The sequence below is a fragment of the Corythoichthys intestinalis genome, chromosome 17 (genome assembly GCF_030265065.1).
Source record: "Corythoichthys intestinalis isolate RoL2023-P3 chromosome 17, ASM3026506v1, whole genome shotgun sequence".
Classification (NCBI taxonomy): Eukaryota; Metazoa; Chordata; class Actinopteri; order Syngnathiformes; family Syngnathidae; genus Corythoichthys; species Corythoichthys intestinalis.
In genome coordinates this window covers 35,341,657-35,366,869 of record NC_080411.1, presented here as the reverse complement: position 1 = coordinate 35,366,869, position 25,213 = coordinate 35,341,657, and the positions used below count along the sequence as shown (strand labels likewise).

General features: G+C 37.6%; 1 protein-coding gene across 4 annotated transcripts in view; it reads left to right on the top strand.

Moving 5' to 3' along the window:
• LOC130905963 (myosin light chain 4-like) overlaps positions 1-25,213 on the top strand; it is a 44,237-nt gene that overhangs the window by 2,703 nt on the left and 16,321 nt on the right. For 2 of the 4 annotated variants that reach the window (XM_057819791.1, XM_057819790.1), the window contains exon 3: positions 9,439-11,052. The exons of the other annotated variants lie outside the window; for them this stretch is intronic. In XM_057819791.1, coding sequence (XP_057675774.1) covers positions 9,584-10,183 — 600 coding nt within the window. In that variant the 5' untranslated portion in view covers positions 9,439-9,583 and the 3' untranslated portion in view covers positions 10,184-11,052. Of the gene's footprint in view, positions 1-9,438; positions 11,053-25,213 lie in introns of those variants that run through there. 4 annotated transcript variants of the gene reach the window in all.

Sequence of the window (25,213 nt, the reverse complement as noted above, 5' to 3'; positions counted from 1 at the left end):
TTACTTTAAAACGAAGTTGTTGTATGTCAAAGAATTTGAAATTTTCCAAGCAGTATTCGAGTAAGTTGAATAGAGAAGAACAGACAGGTAGTTGTGTTATAGAACCTTGTAATATTTATTGCACCTCACCAGCAACAGATTTATCCAATACTTGAAGTGCAACAAAAATAAACAGTAAACAATATAATAAAATAACAATCAGCTGTAAACAATAGAAAGTGAATTTAAAAAATTAAATCTAACTCTCACAACCTGAGACGACATAGCCTACTGTACTTCAAGTATTTTGACTTGAAATAGTGTTTATATCTCCACCTCGTAAAGGACACATTTTCCTCTGAATGCTCTGCCATCATATCCCTCTCCTCTGCATCTGTTTTGCGTGTGTGTGTTTGCCGCACGCGCTGTTCCGGTTTGTGTGTGAAAACACCGGCTCTGATTGGCTTACCCTGACACATGACTCTAACCCTCAGCCAATCACAATCACTTCCATCGCATCTATCCAAGGGGTGCATTCAGGTAGCCTCGTCACCCTCAAAGCGTCTGCCGTCCTCAAGATGGAAGCAGCATTCTCGCTGGCTGACTGTGGGGGATGGGAACGACGCTAGCATTCAGTTGAAGCAAACACAGAAACGTTAGCAAGCTTTGGAAAGCATAGTCAAATTGAATGAGCAGGGAAAAACAGCCTAGAGTCATAAGAAGTACGTGGTGTGATATTCTGATACAGAATTATCCGAGGCACTCTAAAGTGCACACGGCGCCAATATTGTTTTGCTCACATGATGCGGGAGTGAGTTAGAGACATGGCCTGCCGAGAGACATACGTTTGTGTTAATGTTGAAGTTATATGTGCTATTAAATAAACAGTGCCAGCACGTCCTGTGTGGTATATCTTTGCTAAGAAAAAGCACAAAACAAAACACGTGCGCTATTCTCGAACCTGAACGCACCCCAAGTCTTGGATGACAAATAAACAGAGCAGAGTAAACTCGCTACAGCTAGTAGTTTCTTCAATTTATTCAGGGTAAGTAACGCATCGCTTTTGACCGTTAGTAACGGTCATGGCGTTGTAACGACGGAAAAAATAATTTGTTAGATTACCCCGTTACTGAAAAAAATAACGCCGTTATGTAATGGCGTTATTTATAACGGCGTTGGTCCCAACACTGATGGTGAGGTTTTTTTACTGAAATAATTTTGAGGAAAAATAAATGTTTTGACTGTGTTTCAAAATTCCAGTTACAGGTAGTCCCCAGGTTAAAACCCGACTTACGTGATTTCGACTTTACGACGCTTGAGTCCTGTCCGCCATTTTGTCTCCAGTGTTTTTTTTTTTTGTTTTTTTTTTAAATAATGTTGACTCTTTTTTTGTGATGCATGCTTTTATTTTGGCACAGCAGGCTTAGAGCAGGTAGTACTTCCGCACGCGAGTAAGAGGGGAACGTACCCACGAAGAACGTATTGGCACACACAAAGAAGAGCACGCGCACATACGAGTAAGATCGAATTTGCAGTGTGGACGCTGGTGCGTCTCCAGAGTTGGGAGTGCATTGTTCCACTAAGACGAAACATTGGCTAAAGGCTAGGTTTGTCCCGCCCATCGGATGCTGACTGTATCTGGGGATCTATTGCTGCATGATGACTGGATAATATATCTGATGCTGAATCCCTTTTCAATTGACGGTGACTTTAACGAATTTGTGATCTTGTTGTATTAACATCCATGTGAGGCATTTTTCTATTTTCATACCGTTGCTGTTGAACCAGACACTTTCATAATCAACCATCCTAGTGACACTTGCTTTGTTAAAAACGACTAATGAAAAATTGAAAAAATAACCAATTGATTTTTTTTTTTTAAATTATAGCTGCTTGTGTTTGGAGACTTCTGGCACTATAGTTTCTTTCTCTACCGAGCTGCAAGTGCCGCTGAGCCCCTCCCCTGTCACAAAGCACTTACGTTGGACACACTTTGAGCTTCTCCTCATTGAAAGACCAGCATCCGCCACTGATTCAGATTTTCATCAAATCAGACTTCAATAGAGACTCCTACAATCTAGATCATTTGCCACAAAAATCATTTCACCAAACAAAAGGGATGATCTTTGTCATTCTTTTATATTGTTTCTTTCATTTTTATTTCATTCCATTGTTGTTATGGTTACAATGAGAAAGCAGATGTAAGTGCGCGTCGAAATGAACTTGATGATCCTTTGAGCGCCATCAACTTTTCGTCTATTCTTGTTTGGCTTCACTTCTTTGAGGTAGTTGTGCCTGTTGTGAGCCAGACAATGGCTTGGAGATCACACAGAACAATTGCCAAATCTCCCAGGCTAGGAATGAGAAAGCTTGAATTGGAATTTTGACAGCGAGATTAGGGAAGTTTCCAGGCTATTCATACGCCTCGATTCTCTATAGAGTACTTGGCTTGGTGGTCCAATCCTCTCCTGTTCAGCTGGACCGGTCTATTTCCGATGCGTCTGTGATGCTGTTTTGGCGCGTGTCTTCGAATGGCTTTTACCTGTTTATCCCAGCGGCACACAAGCTTAGAAGATGTTTTCCTCGGAGCTTACTAGGTGATTTTCTCAGCTGGAATGCCAGGATGTTTAATTCAGACACTTAATCCCTGAGAAAGTGGACCAAACATGTCTTAGGAGCCCCTTTTCTACCAGAGAAAATGCGGATTCTAAACTTTTGCATCGTAAGAGAGAAAGTGTACCAATGCGAAAAATAATAATTCAACAAAATTACTGAATGTAAACTGGGACGTAACATTTTGCTCCTTTAAGCTTCCTGTCATAACAAACTTTACTTTAAACATGCTAACATGTGTTCACAGTTCACGCAACTACATCAACTTTTCTTGTATTTCCCGTGATCTAAACACATCCGAAGGTTTCTAGTCACCCTCATGCACCATTTGTTGATGTGCATACAATAATACCAGAGAGTAGTTGAACAGCTTCAGGTTACCTTATTCAACTAATTCGCTGCCATTCACAGCAGTAAACATATGCATTTTAACTCAATAACTGCCAGAGACAACAGTAGACGTCCAATTCATTTATCCCCTTGAGGCCTGAATTTACATTAAACAAATAGACACAAAGCATTGGAAGAATACATAAGTTATTGATTAAAACATAGTAAATACAGAAAATTCAATTGAAAAATAGTTAAAAATGACACAACCCTAAAATTAAAAAAAACACAAAATTCAGAAATTTAAGTACATATAGAAAATTAATTTACTATTAAGATAAAAATCTATATAGACTTCCCCATAAGGTGACAAGACAGCTCCCACAAACATTTTGCCACGCCTTCCCGTTGGGGGCTGACCTAGGCAGAGCATTGACTTTCACTGTAATAAACTCAAACACGCTGCATTCAAACGCCGGATTTAGGTGGAAAAAGGACAAAAGTTTTACAGCACACAAGCAGGCAGGAGTGTATCAAGAGTAATTTGGTTGAGGATTCAAGGTAATTATTATATAAAATAGCCCCATGCATGCACTTTCAAACGTTGTGAAAAAAAAATGCATGGAAAAAATGACCGTATCTTTAGCTCAAAATATTTACGTAAAATGAATGATAACTGCGCATTTTTTTGCTTTCAACCAAGAATGTCTGTTCTATGTTCATATCTATAGAAATTGCGGGATGTACGCATTTCATTGCAAGAATTTTCAACTTAAAAAGCTCTTTGTTTTGTAATGGTCGCCATGTTGTATCCATACACAGTAGTGTAACTTTAAATTCAAATGATCAGGTAACTTTCGGCCAACTACTCTGCTTTTTTTTTTTTTTTTTTTTTTTTTGCTAAATAGTGCTAAGTAAGTATTAGGCATTTCTGCATCCATATGAAAAAGAAATTGGCTTCTAAGTGTTTTATTTTACGTGTTTTATTTTATGTAACATTTCAATCTAAAAAAGAGGGCCAGATTACCGGCAAGACGTGCCTCCATGGTTAGGCATTAGTAACATCAGAATTCAACCTAAATAAATCGTAATTGTATGGAGAAAAATGCAAATGTTGCTTTTGTTGAGTAAAATTAAGATTATTCTGCATGTTTTCCTCAGTATTAAGTTAATTGTTTAGTTTTTTATTGTTATAAACAAAATTGAGTAATTTATTAAACTTATATGATATATAAAATATTGCTATTCATCCTGAAAATATAGGTGATTATCTCTGCATTTGGTGATTTTTTTTTTGTGCATCTAGCATAAAATTGGAGAATTTTACAGCCATTTTAGGTTTTGTTATACTTGTATAAAAAAATACTTTCCTGCCTTTTATTTATCTTGAGCCAGTTTGTCTTTGTTGTAAAGCACTGTGGGGACCTTTTGGGTTTTGTAAAGGGCTATATAAAAAAATTTTGATTGATTGAAAAACAAAAAGGAAATTTGTACAAATAAAAAGAAGAAACATTTTTTAAATTTTCATATTTTCAAATAATTAGGGCCCAAGCACCAACCGGTGAGGAGGCCCTATTGTTCTGCAAAGGATTATTATTTTTTTTTTTTTTCATTGCAATTGAAAACGGGCAATTTGGAGGTTTTAACATGCTCAAAAACTCACCAAAATTTGCACAAACATGTGGCTTCGCGAAAATTTTGATAATTTGGCAACGTTGTGAAAAGATGTCAAAAAATGGCTTAGTGGCCTTTTTTTTAAAAAAAAAAAAGGCCTCTCCATTTAGGTTTTTTACAACATAGAGCGATGAATTTTGGGGAGATGATACCTTGTGCAAAAATGCTTCAAAAAGTATCTTGCACCCATATTCCAAACCCAACAAGAAATCGGGTATTTTGGATTGAATGTTGAAAAACATGCCATTTTTGTCGAAAAAACCAGGGTGCACATTTGAGACCGTTGCGCTGAGGCAGTTAGTTGGATCCTCCTCAAAAATGGTGAGACTCTTCATGAGACATATGAGATGTTAAGTTATCAAAATGGGGAGTTTTCATTCACGGGCCTGACCTGGGCGGAGTACCAAAGTCTGTCTTATTTGGGGATTAGGGTTAGGGTTTATGGTTAGGGATTCTTCAGGGCAAATGAAAATGGCCAATTTAAAGTTCTGATTATGCTTAAAAACTCAACAAAATTTGCACATATCAAAATGGTGAGTTTTCATTCACGGGCCTGACCTGTGCAGGGTAGCAAAGTTAGGCGCTTTTTGGTGTTTAGGGTTAGGGTTTAGGGTTAGGGCTTCTTCATAGCAAATGAAAATGGCCAATTTAATTATTACTATCATTATTATTATTAGGTGGTTGTTATTACTTTTTCATGGCAAATGAAATGGCCAATATGAAGATCTTACTATATTAAAAAAAAAAAAAAAAAACACCGAAAACAAATTGGAGGAATCGGTAACGAAGCATTCAATGATCCAAATGGATTAAAAAAAAAAAAACTTAAATCCAAATAGATATGTTTACTCGTGGTAACAAAAAAAACAACGGAAATATTTATTTGAAAAGCATAATAAACATATTTAAGACATTTAGCATACACACATAATGTATAATTTTCTTGCTTTTTTGACATTACATCGAAAAGTAAGCCAAATGTATTTAGCATCCAAAAAAAAAAAAAAAAAATCGCTGAAAAGAAATTGGAGAAATTGATACGTTCCTCAAGGACCCGTTAAGTCCTGGTCACAGGGCTAGTATTTTATTTTTATTTTGATTTTGATTTTGAAAGAAATTTCATTGTATTTTTTCCAAATCTTTATACGATTTTTCATATTTGGGATTGTCCCATTTTTAGTTGTATTTTTCAAACGTTTTAATTTTTTGTATTTAGTTATTATCATGTACTTATGTACAGTGTTGTTAATCTTACTGAAAAAAAGTAATTAATTATAGTTACAAATTACTTCTCCCAAAAAGTAATTGCGTTAGTAACTCAATTACCTGAATGTAAGAGTAATTAGTTACTTGGCAAAGTAATTGGTGATAATAAAAAAAAAAAAATAAAAAAAAAAAAAACATTGACCACACTATGTGAAGTTTTTTGTGAAGGTTTTTGGTACAATTGGCCCGAGCCCAATTCTTTACCCTAATTTACTCTTTACCCTGGATCAACTGTTTAAAGTTGTTAGAATTGCTCCCATTATTGCATTAGTTTCCTTCTCTCTACTTTCGACATATGAAAGTTTTAAAACTGTTTCATCATTTAAAGATAGATTCAAGTCAAGATTTTGCCGATTTAGAAGTATTTTATATAAAAAGTTACTTAGGTTCGCTAGGAAGGTTCTGTACAACAGAGCCGTCCTAAAAAGTCTACTGCTTCAAGATGGCGGCTGTCTACTAACACATTTAGTGCCATGTCTGTCATTTTGCATCTAGTTATATCTATATACAGTACATTTGGTATCTACCATGTCTACCATATCTACCATAACATGCGGACGTAGTTTGTAGGCTATCGGCTACAACATGTATTATTGGAGCTACCTAGCATCGCGTCTGCTCGGCGTCACAACTTTCTTGCCTCTCCCCACTCCTGCTCTGCTCTGTCGTCTCAGTGAGTCCGTCTCCCTCAGACTTTTCGACCAATATAGTAACGCATAGTAACGCATGCCTTTCCGTCCTCAGTAACGGTAACGGCGTTGCCAAGATGAGAAAAGTAATTAATTAGATTACCCACTACTGAAAAAAATAACGCCGTTAGTAACGCCGTTATATTGTAACGCCGTTATTAACAACACTGCTTATGTATTCCCCCAATGCTTTTTTTTAAATGTGTGTCTGTTCTATGTAAATTCAGGCATCAAACTGGCTGTGAATTCTCATCTTTCAGTGCCACTGACGGCGCTAGACGTCCAGTCTGTTTTGACTTGGAGGGTTGAGTGAACATTCATTCAGCCAGCCAATGTGTTAATTGGGATGGCTTGAATAAATCTGTTGACAAAGCTCCAACATCATTTGATCCCTGCCAGTGCCTCCCGGTTAAAATGGATTGGACGTCTATCACAGTCAATGGCAGCCAATGAGTTAAATAACTTTGACTGTTCAAATCAATCCCCATTCAGAAATTTCTGCAAGGCTACCAAAACTGTAATTTGCAACATTTCATCCCTGAAATATTCCTGTCGCTAAAAAGAGAGAAGTCAGAGCCCTGTGCTGCCTGTTGACCGTAAATGTCGCATTTGCAGGTCCGCCACAAATCACCGCATCAGGTTGGGCATACATGATGAGACTGAGGCTGTTGCCGGGCAACTGATGTAGCGGGAGCATACGCGGGCCATTTTAGGACAAATCTTGGGTTTCCTACAGCAGGGCCGGCAACAGTGTTCATCTGTCTAAGTCAGCGCTGGATGGTCTGTGCTTATATGACAGAAATACTATTTAGTAGACTACTTGCTTCCAGTGCTTCAGTGTCATCTTTGACGTAGTGTAAAATAAAGTGTTTTTTTTTTTTTTTTTTTTTTTTGCGGTAAAATGAAAACTAGGTTGTTTTTTGAAACATGATTTGAAACTACAAAAGGCAACTTGGGGAGAAATTCTGTGGGGATGCTTCACTGTCACTTCATGTGGATTTTCAGGCTACGCCTCTGCCAGGAAGGATACTTTTTTTTTTTGCCTTGTAATCCGGACAATATTTTATTCATATCCGCACTCATTCAAGGTGCGTTTATAAACGCCACTCGCCTAGAAGGGACACCTGCACAAAAAGGAGGAGGATCTTATGTCACATCATCGTCCGATCACCTCTGAACGGGAAGCTTATAATTTTTTGGCATTGTTCAATGTCTTTTCCGAACATATTCGAGCGTAAAATTTAAAAGTTCCTTCAGTTGTAAAAAGCGGAGCAGGAAAACCGCCTCCATTGTTTACAACGCTGTAATGCCACAAAAGAAAAATGGCAATGGTGCGGTCCATGCCACTTCTTTTGGCTCCGATTTTTACACGGATAGCCCGGCTACACTAAACCGGGTACTTCGAGTTTAAAGGGAACCTTGGACTTAAAGGTTTGTAGGCTCTAATAAGCAACAATTGTTCTCGTTTCCTAAAATATGTTAATAGAAACACATGAAATATTGCCATTGACTTAAAAATCTATAATATTTAGTACATGTTTTGACCTACGGAGGGCGCCATGTTTTATGGACGCCCGGGGTGATGACGTAGTTTGTCACTCACTAGACAAACACTACCGGTCTTCTGCAATCCCGAGACGTCCAACACATGCGCAAATCCGTTACTATTTGTGTTTTTATTGAGTCTTTATTCCCTTTTCATTGCCTCAAAATAGTTTCCGCATATGTTTCGCTCTCATACTCTTCAGCATTGTGTTTTCTTAGCTTTGTGTTTGTTAGCTTTGAAGCAGATTGTTGATCTGTTGACCACATTAGTCACGTAGTGTATTTAAACCACCCTTATTTGATATGTTTCAGTAGTTTCTTAAGGCATTTTCATGACATTCTGCCTGTATGCATCTAAACAAAACAAGCTGAAAGCGCATGATAGTACTTTGGGTGTCAAATTCGCTACTTGTAGGACGTTTCACCGGTGTTGCCCATTTTGACAGAACACCGTCTTTTTTGCCCATACTCTCGTCTCATCTCAGCCCGTCTTTCCTGTCCATTTTGCTTTTGCTGCTCATTTTATAAATATCGACAGTGCTGTCGTGCTCATTAATGTTCCTCTTTAGTTCAAATTGAAAGGGTTGAAGAGATGACATATTTATCTCTCTATAGTCATACTCTGGAAGCCCAGCAGTGTAACCATGTGACGTCCCCGCCCTGTGACGTCAACAACAATGACGACCTTCTAAACTAATTCTACAAACAGTATAAAAACGAAAACATCAAAAGGGTTTTTAAATCAAATTATTTTAACTCATTATAATTTTAAGAACTACAAGTCTTTCTATCCGTGGATGCCTTTAAGAAATTAGACTGCCCTTTCCTCTGTGTCATAAAAAATCCGGACAAGAGGTACATTAGTGTGGCCGACGTGCTGTATAGTATAATCATTTGAACGTTTAAGGCCATTATCCGTCCTAGTGTAGATATAGCCTTAGTTACTTTCTATTAATTTTGGAGACATTCGTTCATTCACTGCTACCCCACCCAATTCAAATGGAATTTATGTCTATAGCAGTTAATGACAAACAATGACATTGCTGAGCAGACCCAGAAGTTAAAAAGAAAAAAAGATGTTCCCGCAGAATCCTCTGATTCCCAGACTTTTCACAGTTGCCGAGAAAAGCTATTTTAGTCTCTCTCCCTAGTGGCTTGATATATTATCCGTACTCTGATCCCTTTGTCCATCAGAGAGACAAAACATTTTTGGCCTAATGCAACTGGACCCTAGCTAATGACAGCAAATAGCACCACCGGCCAGATGACAACAGCTGAGAACAATACTTAATGTTGACATCACTTGCTATAGGAATCTATTTTGGGTTTCTTCCTTTTATAGGCCACTGGTCAAAATTGTGTTGTAGCTTCTCTGGACCAACCGCATATAAAAGGCAACAGAAGTGGGGTGGGCCTCTGTGCACTGCAGACCCTCGCCAATCCCTTTAAAAGTTCTCGTTTCACTGCTCCCGACTCAGCTGTAAAACATGGCACCCAAGAAGATTGAACCAAAGAAACCCGACCCTAAAAAGCCAGAACTCAAGGCCTCCCCGGTTTCCAAGCCGGTTCCTACTCACGAGCTGCCGGAGCAACCCAAGGAACCAGATTTCGATCCCAAGAGCATCACCCTCGAGTTCACCCCCGATCAAATAGAGGAATTCAAGGAGGCGTTCACTTTGTTTGACCGAACGCCAACGGGTGAGATGAAAATCACGTACGCCCAGTGCGGGGACGTCATGCGAGCGCTCGGGCAGAACCCGACCAACGCCGACGTGCTCAAGGTGCTCGGCAAGCCACGGCCGGAAGAGATGAGCAGCAAAATGGTGGACTTTGAGACCTTCTTGCCGATGCTGCAGCACATTTCCCGCTCCAAAGATCAAGGGAACTTCGAAGACTTCGTGGAGGGCCTACGAGTGTTCGATAAAGAGGGCAATGGCACCATCATGGGCGCAGAGTTGCGTCACGTCCTGGCGACGCTGGGAGAAAGGATGACGGAAGATGAGGTGGACAGACTCATGGCTGGACAGGAGGACGCCAACGGCTGCATCAACTACACCTCCTTTGTCAAGCATATTCTTTCCGGATGAACGTTGAATCAGAAAGACTTCTTCTAATTCCCATGCTATGGACCAGTATTTTTTGACATTCACTGTCACCAGTCATGAGGCCTGCACTGTCTTCCTTTTGGGAAATGTGTAATAAAATGCCAATGAGTTTCACTGGACGTCCATTAAATAAAGGGAATTGTATCACAAATCTCTTCAGAATGTCTTTTTAATTAATTTTTGCACCCAGGTTCGAGTCCTAGTCACCTGATTTTAAGGATCTGCCAATCCCAAATATTGATCAACTACCTCAACAATGTATTAAGGAGAAAAAAAACATCACTCTTGCATGATGCTACCTTACCGTTAGTGTGACAGCTAGGAAATCTTTTTTGATCTTGTGCATCTTATTTTGTTGCTTTGTAGCCCTTAAAACTAAAATAAAAATAATCTTTGAAACCCGATCTTAACCAATTCTGATTATCTGAAAATGACGCAATCAGGCCGGATTTCTGATAATGTGATGCGATTGGGGACACCTACTTTTAAGAATATTTAAATTCAAAGAGAAAATGCTAATCATCTCACTTAATGTCCTTTGGAACCTGTATTGTTGGGAGAGAAAATGATATTAAAAAAAAAAAAAAAAGTAATTGGCTTTGCCTTCCAAATTTGATTGTATTCCAATTTACACAAAGAGTCTACTTGTTATTGTGCTAGAGGGGCAGCTGCTGTGAATCGTGGCGCACATATACACGACAAACACTCAAAGTTGACGAATGCGAGACAGGTGCTGCAAGGACGGGCCTCCTCATAGTAGTTGTTCATGTTTTGGTGGCTTGTTAACACTTTACCTTGACAACATTGGCCCAGTGAGGAATGGTTGACAACTTGTTAGTGTCCATGGTGGTACTTTATTCCTATAGGATCATGCCAACATACAGGCTTTTATTTATTTATTTTTTAAGGGCTGCAACTTTATTAACTCATTGGCTGCCATTGAGTGCAATAGACTTCATATCCATTTGAAGTGGGAGGGCTAGTGGCGTATGAACGGATTGGATGTCTACTAGCGATTAACACATTTAAATTAATATGAAAAGAGCCATGTGATTGGACATTTATCGTCAATCATATTGAAAAAGTCAAGCTAATTAATTAGACTTTTTAATTAATCTTAATCAAACAGCAATATATATTTTGGTGGCCGAATTAATTAAAAAATATATCCTGGAAAATTAACAGTAATTGCATAGAAAATGTTGAATTTTACGGGTTGACATTTTTGCCATCTGAAACTAAACCTTTGAACTGTAACTGAATTGTGAAACCCAAATTTGAATAACAGTCTATGGTTTTATCTGAATAGCTGCATTACAAATTTAATGAGTACCGTAATGTTCGGACTATAAGCCGCTACTTTATTCCTTCATTTTGAATCCTGTGGCTTATAGTCCAGTGCGGTTTATTTGTTGATTTATTTGTGTAAATAGATAACTTTATTTGACGTCATAAGACATGACACTATCATGAGCATTACTGAAGGCTTACGACAGATATTGTTAAGTGTCATCTGGCAAATGAAGTCACTAACTCCATTTATGTCCAGCTTGGATCCTTTACATTCGTTCAAAAGTGAGATAATTTGCCAGATAACACTAGATGACATCTGTTATAAGGATCCATTAATGATTGTAGTGGACCAACATACACATGGTCACTGGTGTTTCAACTTAAGAGAAAATTCAATTTAATAAAAGTCACAAAAGAAACCGTTTAACAAAATATCTTGGGCCCAACATAAAAGAGGCCAACATAACAAAAGGCTTCAACCAAAATGACCTCCAGACACATCTGTGTGGCCGTTTAAATCAAGGCGGACTCGACTAACAACCACCTGAAGGAGGTATGACAAATTAACCAAACATTGTCAACTTAAAACGACAACAGATGGAAAACATATTTTAAAACAATAATTAACTAATGTTCATTTAAACAGTGAAAATTTTACTCCAAACAGTCATAATTAAATCAACTTCAATATACCCCCCTTCAGAATGGTAGGTGCCAGATCTTACACAGCTGTGGTCGTTTCCTCAATTTAGCAAATAAAATCCAGTAAGCATTCAGACAAATATTAACTAAAGTGTGCACCCATTAGAAAATACATGTCCAAAAAATATCACATAAATAATTAACCAAATCTTGAAACACTAAATTGTGGTGGTAGTTGTAGCCACCACAATGATCATGACAGTGTCATATCATAATTCTTATTGCCTAATGACAGTCTTATGGCGCCACTGTCAAATAAAGTGTTACCAAATACCGTAAATAGCAAATAAAGAAACAACTGCAACAGTAACTGAAGAAATAATTAGCACAGAACATGAATTTTGATGATTTGCATCTGTAGCACTGCTATGCATGCTAGGAGGCATATTGGACAACAACATTGTTGACAGCAGGTGGCAGCAGAGGTTGACTCTCCCCCAAGGGAACAGTGATGGCCAAATGAAGCTTATTCTTATAGTCCAGTGCGGCTTATCTATGAACAAATGTCATTTTCGTGTCAAATTTGGTGGGTGGTGGCTTATAGTCAGGTGTGCCTTATAGTGTGGAAATTACGGTAATTTAATATTTGTAACTGTATTCCAACAAACTTGAAAATTAATGTCATAATAATTACGATATTTATATTATCTACAGTTCAGATTTACCTGCACAAAAAAAATCAACTTCCTTAATTTTTCACATTCACAATCATTTCATGATTATTTAATTCAGTTTTTTATGACACACAAAGAGGTAGTTGAGAGATATTTCTAAACAGTAACTCCTACTACAATCAAAATTATATTGTGTCTATTTATATACGAATGGCATAGCCTAGCCTGTATGTCATTTGGTCTTGTAAACCTTTTCAGTCAGGACTGATATATCTCAGCAAAGATGAGATAGATGGCCGATGCCGATGAGTCCAGATCCCGTGGTGCCCCGAGGAATGCAATAAACGAACGCTGTTTCCAAGCACGGCCCCACGGAGCTACTGGCGGGCTTGTTGGATGCTTAGTTGGGCTTGTTTATGGCCACATGTTGGGCGCTGCACTCATCACGGGAGCAGGAGACACAAATAGAAACACTTTGGCATCAAGGCTGTCTAGTTATATTGACATTTATGAATGTAGGTTTGCTAGCAATTTCATATTCTGCTACCTAGCTGTGAGTAGCTACTGTATGTAGGATAAGTTGTCCTGTAGATCATTAAAAGGGCAGATGAAGAGTTTGTCAGATTTAGATGCAATTTGATGAATTTAAACTTTGGACGAGTTCGTCAGAACAACGTCATTTCTAACGCAAAACTGCGAGAAGAATTTGCATTTTTGAAAACTTTTTATTATTATTATTATCATTTATTAGCTTTGTATTATTCCGTCAATACTGCTTTCCCAAACCCGGAAGTGTGAAGTCATTTACAGAAGGTAACAGACTTGCGGACTTTATCCATAGCAGCACCAGCGATATTGATATTTCTAGCAAAAGTACCCATTCGGAATCGCTTTTTCGTGACGTTAGCGATGACGAGACCCCCGGGAAAGGTAAACAATTACGGTATTGGCCCGGATATAAGACGGCCCTGATTACAAAACGACCCCCTCTTTTTCAAGACTCAAGTTTGGAAAAAAAGACTTTTTGAACACCAAATTATTTTTTATACAGATAATAATTACAGTACATCTCAAACATTATAAAAATATATTTGAGAGAAAAAGCATGTTATTTTGCCTCATTCAAATCTTAATATCTGAACATTTAAATATGTAAACTAAAGTGCAATCACATTCGTAAATGAATGGCTTCTGTTTTTTGAAATGTAAATAGACCAATCTAATGTGACAAAACAACAAAATTGCAATAACTGCATTAACATCAAAGTGAAGTCTAACTGTAACTGTAGTCTTGAAACAAATCTGAATGAGGAGAAACATTGCAATAAAATAATGCAAACTGGTTAAACTTGAGAATAGCTGAGATCTGTCATGACAGAACATCGCTTCAATGATATCTGGCGCCATCTGGCGTCGTGAATGGGTATAATGTCTAGACCGCGAATATAATATGACCCCCACCTTTTCAGTCTTATTTCAATGCAAAAAACACCATCTTATATTTGGGCCAATACGGTAATCCTTACATGATTAACGTTGAGGCGTCAGATGACGACGATTTACTCGGCACAGCAGACTGTGGCGATGATGTCGATTAGCGGCTCGACAATTCACTAAAGGAAGAGTGCTCCTTTCTTTCTCCAGTCATTCTGTAGTATAAGTATCAGTAATTGCAAAAACAGACGTGTAGTTTAGGGCTGTCCCAAACGACTAATTTCCTCCCGATTAGTCAGCCGACTATTTTTACGATTAGTCGACTAATCTAACAATTTTTTTTTTTTTTTTTTTTTTACTAATTTAAAAATGAAATTTTTGTTGAAGCTTATTAATTCACAAAAACATTTTGGAACACCTAATTTCTTTATTAACGTATAAATAAATAACAAATATCAATAATATATCACAAACAATGAGGTCAAATGCTGCTGGAATTAACTAGCGCGAAAAAAATGTAAACGGAAACACTGAGACTTCACCTCTTTAACAGGAGTCAAAACAATTCTTACTCTTTTTGTGGTATGTCATTGTCTATATTGTTCTAAATGTTAAAATGAATTGCAATGTCTCAGACAACCATTTTCAGAATAGTTTGTGTGAGTTCAGATGCGTTTTCTGGTGTGCATTCCGCATTTTGGGGGGAAGGGAAATACTGTTCAACTTTTGTTTGTTTTAACCTGAAAATAGATAAAGTAGAGAGCACACTGAAATATTACAATTATTTTGAATGAGAGGCACATATACTCACAGTAACAAAAATTAAATATATAGTATTAATTTATTTATTTGAATATAGTATACTACTACATGTATATACACAATGATACTTTATAATATAAAGTAACTAACATTAGTACAGTCATGGATTAATACAGTACGCGGGCCAGTGCTGTTTCCATATATATTTTATTATATTATGTATATACAGGAATGTATATGTTTTCCCCAAGTGGGAGCTTCCATGATCCTAATAAATTTAATAATAATTTTAAAAATATATTATATAATTATATTATATATTAATTCTTTTATTAAATAAAAATACACGTTGGTACGACACACATAAAGGTAACTTCCATTTTTAAAAAATCGTTAGAAAGTTGTATGGACTTACAATCCGCGAGCTTGTTGTTTCCTGTTGTCTTCCAAAATACACCTGGGTGACGGTGCGTCAAATGTTCGTTCATATCCGACGTGCTACCGTGGTATGCGAGCTCAGCTTAGCAAAGCGTACACACAGTGGCACCCTCCATATTTTCCTTGAAATAATTCCAGGCTCTGGCTATTCTGGTCCGCTTTTCTGACTTTATGCCACTTTCACGTGTCACCAATTCTGCCCTTTTTGGTAATTGGCGGTGTTTTCAACTCCTCGCCGTAGTGAAGAGTGAACCGGCGATTCACTTGGCTCGTTGTCGTCGGTTCGTCCGATTTCCTCCTCAGGAAGGTGGTGGCGTGCGTAAAAACAACGAGAGGCGTCGGATGGCTCTTTATGAACTTTTGTTGACAAGACAAAAACGTGGGGGATACCAACTCCGAGCTACCCGCGCACTTTCCCAACTCACCGATCTCGCTCCCTCTCTCTCGCTCGCCCACTTTCTTCCTCTTTGCTCAAGTCTGACAATGCCGGTCACAATGAAATAACAGCGGCCCCCTTGGGGGTGCCAGTAACAACCGCTTGCATCGCGAGCGCCCGCCAATTCTAAACTTTATCCGCATGTAATTTTTTTTTTAACCCATTATTATCCGTACGTATTTACGTCATCGATGACGTCGACAACGTCGACTAGTCGGGACAGCTCTAGTGTAGTTATACAGAATTAGTAATAAATGTATCAAATTCACATGAATAGATGACCTGTAGCTGTCCTATCCCCATATGACAGGCCAGCAACAACAAAAACAGTTCGCAGTTCAATGAAGAGGCAGTGGGATTTGCCCTCCTTCATCAACAGAATTGCATCAAATTTTAGAATTTACTTACATTTTTTAAAAACTAAGGTTGTATTCTCCGAGGCTTTCAAACAGTGGTGGGTAGTAAAGCGTTACATGTGTACTTGAGTATCTTTTTGAGAAAAATATAATCAATTTATTACAAAGAGTCATTTTAAGTCATACTTTTTAGTTTTACTTGAGTAGATTTGTGAAGAAAAAAACACTACTCTTACTCCGCTACTTTGGGGCTACTGAAGTTGTTACATTTTTCTTTATTCTACATACAGTACAGGATATTAGCGATGCTGAGAGTAGCTCTACCAAATTCACCAATGAGACGTCGCAAAAATAATCACATGACTCCATTACACCAATCAAACGCAAGCTTGCCGTTCGATGGTCATGCCAGCCTGTTCAATCACATGGCGTCTTTAAAGCACTGTAAAAAGGTATTTGACATTGTTGCCCTCAACATGACTCGAAAGCGCGGATTTTAACCTATCTCCCTGTTTTTATTTGGCACCGATTGACCACGGAAAGCTGGAGATATGACCCTTTTAATTTCATAATAATAACTAATGATGAAATTAATCAATATTCAAATAGTAACTACTGTATTTAATTCACCAGAGGGCACTCATGCTCTTTGGATGAATAATGCTTCATTTCTATCATTTTTTTCCCCTAAGCGGAATTTAATGATTTTATTTATTTATTTATTTTTTCCTTTGGCTTAATGTGGTTCTGCAATGCGTTATTGTACAGTATCATTATAACAACAGTTTATGTAGGTAACCTTGTGCTGAGAAAAGTACCATTGTTAAAAAAAAAAAAAAAAAAAAAATGTAAGCATTTACTCACAATGTTACTCATTACTTGAGTATTCTTTTCACCAAATACTTTTTTTTTACTTGTACTTGAGTAGAGTTTATGGATGACTAATTTTACTTTAGTAATATTATTTTGAAGTAACGGTACGCTTATTTGAGTAAAATTTTGGGCTACTCTACCCACCTCTGCTTTCAAAGCTGTCGTAGCTGAAATGTTTAAAACAAAGAAGCGATCAAGAAGCCGGAGTGAATTTCTACCGCTCAACTCTCACAAAAGATGTACAAACCCTTGCAGAAGGCTTTTTGGGTCACTGACAGTCTCTCAAGCCTTTGGGTGAGCAATTCATCGCTACGCATCGAGACTGCATGATGAATCTCGTGAGTAATACCCAGAAAATCATTGCAATATATGGTGAGGATAGCATAGTGCTATACTTCGGTATTGGAGTGCTGGTGAGGTCTTCTGTAAATTACGTCAACAGGTAGCGGCCCTTGTTACTAAGATGTTGCTATGGCAGTAACTCAAAAACTACAAGAGTCAATTCAATTCAATTTTTTATTTTATTTTTTTGTAATATGGGTTTTGAGACAGCGAATGACACATGCAATCAAATTAATCGAGTAAAACACTAAAGAATTGAGCGCTTCATCTGTCCTTTAACTCAGTAAGGGCGATAGATGTCCAATCAATTTTGATCATTCGAACACTGCAGCACCCCAGTCAAATGCCGTCAATGGCAGTTAAACATGATCACTCATTGCCAAACCATCTTACTTAAAATACCGATCATTGTCCATAGTAGTGAGCAAGTTAAAAATATCATATATAGGTACTGTATATTTTAGGTATTAATTTATTCTTGTTTGATATATCATGTTTCGGTACATCCATTAGTAACTATTTATTTTTTTACTTTGAAAACCATACACACACAAACAGTTGTGTGCTAGAGTGTTATTGGGACATAAATACATATTTTAATTTCTGGACTAGCAACTTCATCTGATTGTAAACCGCTCTCACCATTTTTTAAACAAGAAAACAGCATTTGTTCATATATAACACACACTGAATAATAAACTCCAGGTGTTAACACTGCATTATGGGATATTCACACACAAACATGCAACTCATTAGCCTGTAAAATTATATAGGGAGGCTTTATAGCCCAAGAATTGCAGTATTTCCTCACTCGTGTAGATTAAAAAAGATTTACATGAAAGATTGTTTTTGTTTGTTGCTATTTTTTTAATGCAAAGTACATTGGTTTTTCATACCATACCAATACATATAGCCTCACTGACCCAACCCCCCCCCCCCCCCCCCAAAAAAAAAAGTTTTTACTGTAACTAATTGATAAAATGTTGTTTGCCCTTTACGGGAGAACTGCCAAATGGAATAGAATAAAATATAAATACCGTATTTTTCGGACTATAAGTCGCAGTTTTTTTCATAGTTCGGCAGAGGATCATAAAAATGTGTAGACTATTTAAACATTGAGAAAACGTTTTTTTTCTGCCAACTTGAGGAGATTAAAATAAATGTCAAATCCACAATCCGCCTGTTAGAACAGTCATGCAAATATAAAAGATAGAAATGTTTATTGAATATCCATCTTACAGTCTTGTTTAACTTGGAGAATTCGTTACAAAAGACAGGCTTTAATTTGTTATCTTTATGTATATAATGCACCGGCATCGTCACAAACGTGATCACACAAAACACAACCACGCATCGCATCCCCGCATTTCCTCCTTCTCCTGAGTCCTCACAATTTTTTTTCCGGGCTCGTGCCTACAAGTAAAACATAAAATTTCGTTTTTTTTGGGCGGGCAAGCAAATCAAGTTAATTGATCGGGCCGCGTCGGGCTTTAATACCCGCGGGCCGGTCGGGTCGGGCTGGATTTTTTAGGCCCGATCTAACTTTTAGCGTCGTGTAATGTTAGCATACGGTACACCTATTCCGCCTGATGTTCTCTATTGCAGAGGTCCCCAACCTCTTCTGCACCACGGACCGGTGTGATTAGGGTCTTTTTTTCACGGACCAGTGTTCTGTCAAATTTTGCACCCTTATAATATTTTGCTCCCAAAGCTTTTGTGGCGGTGAAAAAAGCCCTCTTTTATATTCAGTTGGACTCTCAATGTTATCCAATGGTGCTAAAAAACTATTTACATCATAAACCTACATGTTCAACACAAAAATGGCGTAAATTAATGCTTAACTAATTAATGCTTAAGTCGTTAAGTGAGAGAGCTGCGTTCAGTTGTTGTGTGCAGCTAACATTGCAAACGTAAGTTAATATTCCTTTCTTTAAAGAAAGTTTGTAGGGTGTATTTTGGAATCGCTGCATTCGCGTTCATTTTTAACGTTACGCACATGCCAAATTTGTCAGAACGCCGGAAATGTGCGGCAGAAAAATACAGCAAATATAAAATAACATTTTTTTTTTTTTAGCCCCGTCGTGTTAAGTGCAGGGAAAATACAACTCACCCGCTGAATCAGTAGGAGGCCTGAGCTTGTTTCGTTTGTTTCAGTGCTCTCCTAGCGATGTCAGGATATTTCGAAATGACTTTAATCCAGAACCTGGGTAGAGTTGTTGTCGCAAATGTACGTTCAAGGTCGCCGTGATTTGTGATCTCTACAAGCTGATATTCCTGTTCCACAGACATGCTCGAATCACTCGGTTTATTCACATATGGGTCACGAATCCACTCCTTCGCAGTTCGTTGGTTTTAGTGATTGGGAAGTAGCATTGATTTTGTTTTCTTCAAGGTTGTAGGCTCATCATCTTGGTCATGAGGTTCCCTTTTCCCCCTAAAAAATCTGTCCAAAGACGTCTGTTTTTCAGTAATTCTCGTGTGGAGGCTAATTTCCGGGAACAAATGTGATGGGCGACGACCTATGTCATACGTTATTATCGAGGCCAAGCGCACATAGATATACAAAACAAGATGTACTGCTAACAGTCCAATCAATGCATTTCTATGACGACCTCCCATTCTGTAGTTGTATATCTCGAGTAGACAGGTATATTGATGTGTTAAGCGGTACAGGCCAAAGTCAATCGGCCAGAACGCAGTCGCTAATAAATTATTTATTATTTCTGCGCGGCCCGGTACCAAATGCAACTCGGACCGGTACCGGTCCGCGGCCCGGTCGTTGGGGACCCCTGCTCTATTATATTTTAAAATGCCCTTCAAGATGACATGTCTGTTCTTGGTGCTGGATTCTATCAAATAAATTTCCCCCAAAAAATGCGACTTACACTCCGATGCGACTTATAAGCATATGTATTTTTCCTTTTCATTGCACATTTTTTGGCTGGTGCAACTTATACTCAGGTGCGATGTATAGTCCGAAAAATACTCATCTTATAATACTATTCTACTCACTTGCTACTTGCTTCTAATTGTTATGTAAATTCCACCTCACAATTCTATGAAGTATCCTTGAGAACTATACTGAACACCATTTCTTCTACATTAAGCTTTAAGGCCAGTCTTTATAATTCATCTATTTTTCTCCTTTTCCAAAGGGAATATCTTAAATAATAATGGGTTGTTCTTAATTTACAAAGCTGTCATAAGTTTTAAAACTTTAGAAAGAATTGCTGTAAGGGAGTGTATAATTTAGATCCTTGAGATTAATCAGCACTTTCAGGGTAAAAACTAAAAAAGAAGTCTTAGTGGATCCAAACTAATTTTACTTCCATTGCAGAGTGGGTGGAAATATGTTAAATATTTATAGTGCTTGTCAGGCTGTGATGCAGCCACTGTAATTTTCATAGCCGCTGTGCTGCGTGTTGTTTTACGAAGCATTATGTCCGGCGTTCAATATGTTCTCTGTGAGCTTTTAGCAACCTCAAACACAACCGTGGCCACATTCTCGCACATAAACATCGAGTGGCAGCATTTTCTCATTTGAAGAGGTAATTTGTGAGATTGCTGCGCCACAGGCACCGCGCTTTGTTTTGGGGCCGAGCAGTTATTGCAGCAGCAGTGTTTGTCGGCTCTAATTTTTGGCAGCAAAATTACTCATTTATCTTCTGCCTTAAACGTTAATTTTCATGGAACTTTTTTTTGTCTGGGGTGAAATGAAGCACAAACTTCTGTTGTCATTTCATGAACTTTCACTGAGTAATTTTTTTTTTCACTCCCGTTTTGTATGAAGAATTCACCGTTTAACCTTGTTTAGCTCAAAAGTCGCAAGTCATCAAGCAAGCAATGGCAGAGATAAATGACGAACTTAACGATGAGACAAAGCCAGCGTTTTATGTATGCCAAGGTCAGGATTAGCTGGCGTCATTCGTTGGCAGGTTGTCGTTTTTCACTGGTGGCGAGCGAAATTGACCATGCTGTGTTAAGAAATAAGTTACCTCATTTGGCTTTCCATAAGATATACGGAGTTGGAATTAGAACCTTTTTTATGATGATTAGGGATGAATAAAATGGTGCGTTTCGCAGCCCTTTGTGTAAACGGGATGAGATTGGAAATTCATCAGCACTTTAACTCATTCACAGCCAGTGAAAGTGATAGACCTCAAATCCATTTCAATTGGGATGGCTGACATTGAGTGATCATATTTCAATGGCATTGGCAGAGATGGACGTCCTATCCAATGACTGGGAGTATGGCAGCAATTGTGTTTTTCCACGATGCTAAAGTGTTAATATTTTTTATTTTATGTACTCATGTGTTCAGCAATGCTTTTCGATGTATTATTTTTTATATGTTATATTCAGGCATCATAGAATGTTCATCTTTCATGGATTGGACGTCTATCGCCTTCAATGGCAGCCAATGAGTTGTGATGGCTAGCACTGAATGATCATGCTTTAGTGCCATTGACTTAAGTTAACCACTCGTCCAGACTTCAAATGGTCTCTGACAAGGCTCCAACATCGATTGATCGCTGCCGGCCCGTCTGTTAAAATTGGTTGGACGGCTAATGGCAACCAATGGGTAAATAAATAGGATGTCCTCTATTTTTATCACTGAATTTGGTTCCTCTTGCAGTAAACTAAACGTCGTGTTTAGCCCGGACATGTCCACTTTTTACATCCTGTTCTGGTGTCCGGCGAGATTTTATAAATTCATGAAAATGTCTCTTATCTTTTTTGACGATTTGCACAGAATACTACGGTACTGTCAGGCCTGTATCGTGTTCCCAAAGAGCCTGCTCAGTTGTTAAGACTTGTGTTCAATACGTATATATTCAAATGCTCATCTACCTAAAAGTGTAAGTCAAAAATACCTTTATTCTACTTTGGATACAAATTTGCGCTTGCGTGCAAAGTCAGAGACTTATCATGGCGTCAACTGTCAATTCTCATTTACAAACAAATCTTCGTCACGACAGAAGCTCACAGACTATCGGTATGTTGTACACTTGCTAAACTTACCTTTCGGCAACTGTTTACGTCTGTTGGAGCTTTGTACCGGTGTGATCTGTAAAATCCCATTTGGTGTAGCATTGTTACCAGTGTTGTTAATCTTACTTTAAAAAAGTAATTACAGTTACAAATTACTTCTCCCAAAAAGTAATTGCGCTAGTAACTCGGTTACCTGAATGTAAGAGTAATTAGTTACTTGGCAAAGTTACATGGTGATAATTTTCATGTTTTTCTTTCTCAAAAAAAAAAAAAAAAGTCACACAATGTGAAGTTTAAAGGGTTTTTGGGACAATTGGCCCTAACCCAATTCTTTACCCTAAACTTAATTAGACACAGGGGTACTGCGGATATTGCGATAACTAGATAGTAACCTTTGCTATGTGTGGAGGTCATTTAATGTTCTGAATCAACAGTTAAAGTTGTTAAAATTGCTCCCGTTATTGCATTAGTTCCCTTCTGTTTTCGACATATGTAAGTTTTAAAACTGTTTTATCGTTTAAAGATAGATTCAAGTTAAGTTTTGCCGATTTAGGAGCATTTTAGATAAAAAGTTACTTAGGTTCGCTAGGAAGGTTCTCTACAACAGAGCCTTCATGAGAAGTCTACTGCTTTAAGATGGCGGCTGTTTACTAACACATCCAGTTCTTTATTATACATGCTGGTAATGCCGCCGTGTCTGTCATTTGCATCTAGTCCTGTATATAAGTGATATCTACCAAAGCATCATGTGGGTGTAGTTTGTAGGCTATCGGCTACAGTCAGGTATTATTGGAGCCACCTAGCATCGCGTTTGCAACGGCGTCACACTCCCTTGTCTCCTCCCCACTCCTGCTCTGCTCTCTCGTCTCCGTGAGTCCGTCTTTTTCAGACTTCTCGCGTCAGTCAACCAACATCGTAACGCATAGTAACGCACGCCTTTCCCGCCTCAGTAACGGTACTGGCGTTGCCAAGATGAGAAAAGTAATTAGATTACTCACTACTGAAGAAAATAACGCAGTTAGTAACGCTGTTATATTCTAACGCCGTTATTAACAACACTGATTGTTATGCTGCCGATGATTGTAAACTTTTATAGCAATTTTTGATTTTTACTTCGGCTACCGGTGCTAGCTGTCCGTGAGGTAACCCGCGATGGGCATTATGAGATATGTGGTATTGAAGTGCTTTGTTTGGAAACATGCTGATTGAATTGGGTTTGTCTGTTCATTTTGGTTATTGTTTGTGGGTAATCTAGAACATTGAATGACAATAATAATTGAGTGAGAATAACAATTTGTCAATGACAGTTGTAGTGGTAGTCTTGAGGCTACAGTTTAATGTACATTATTTTACTGGAAAGAAAAAATAAGCTTTTTGTCAAAACTGGATTTTCTACAGAAGAGGTATTATTTAGAACATTGTTTCAGATTATTTGGATAGTAAGAATTGAAAAGACAGCTATTATTTTGTTCAAAGATTCAAGGATTTGCCAATACAGAAGAGGCATTTTTATTAAATAACTATTTAATTCCAGTGTTTTTGCGTTATTATTTTAGGGATAACAAAGCCTGTCAGGTAACCTCTGCGAATTTGAATTTGTGTTTTGGGTTATATAGCTGTAATTTTACATTATAAAACTGAATTTTTCTATCCAGACGGAGGAGGCACACTTTAAATATATTAAAGTGATAAGGCATCTTTGAGTGAACTTCAAGTAAAATTTAAGTATCTCGAGGCCGGGCTGAGTCTCCTCTTTTTTGGAAATCAAAATATTGTCACCCTATAAGGCAGCGACTTAAAGTGATAACGACTTAGGCCATGTCCACAGGGTATCTTGCAAAAAGAACTTTTTCAACAGTTTGGCCTATCATCCACTCGCAGACCCGCATTTTGGGCATTAAAACCAAAGTGAAGGTTTACGAATTCTGCGTTTTATGCGACGTCATGTGTACATTAATAACTGGAGAGTTATTTTAACAGTCAAAATGTCACTGCCTGCGATAAAAAATGTTCAAACTTTATATGTGCGTGTTTACATACAGTGACCGCGCTTACGCTCACGAGAATTTGGAATCTTAAAACATCAAATCTACATCTTGAATGTATTAAAGACATAAATAATGCACATATAAACACATAAGAAACTGCGTGTGATAGTGACCCGTACTAAAATGCCAACTGTTCAAGAACATCTCACAAGGCAAGGTATTAACAGACAAAATGCGATAATTTAACCATTTGCTTACTTTTTGTCATTGTTCTGTGCTTGAATGCACATACATAAATATGTAAAAAAAAAAAAAAAATGTACACCTATGCGGTTGGATATGGATTTTTTTGTGTGTAGGTTGTTGTTTGTTTCTTGACGGATGAGGCAAAATACTCGTTTTTAAAAAAACCTGCTATGTGTGTGGACATGGCCTTAATCTAAATTTGTGAATTTTGTCTACACTGGTGAGAGCTGCATTTGACACTGCAGTGCTAAATGCAAAGGCTACGGTGACCACTTCCATAAGGTCAAAATGGAGTATGTATATATATATATATATATATATATATATATATATATATATATATATATATATATATATATATATATATATATATATATATATATATATATATATATATGTGTATATGTATGTATGTGTATATATATGTATATGTATGTATGTGTGTGTATATATATACATATATATATACATATATATATATATATATATATATATATATACATATATATATATTAGGGGTGTCAAACGATTAAAAT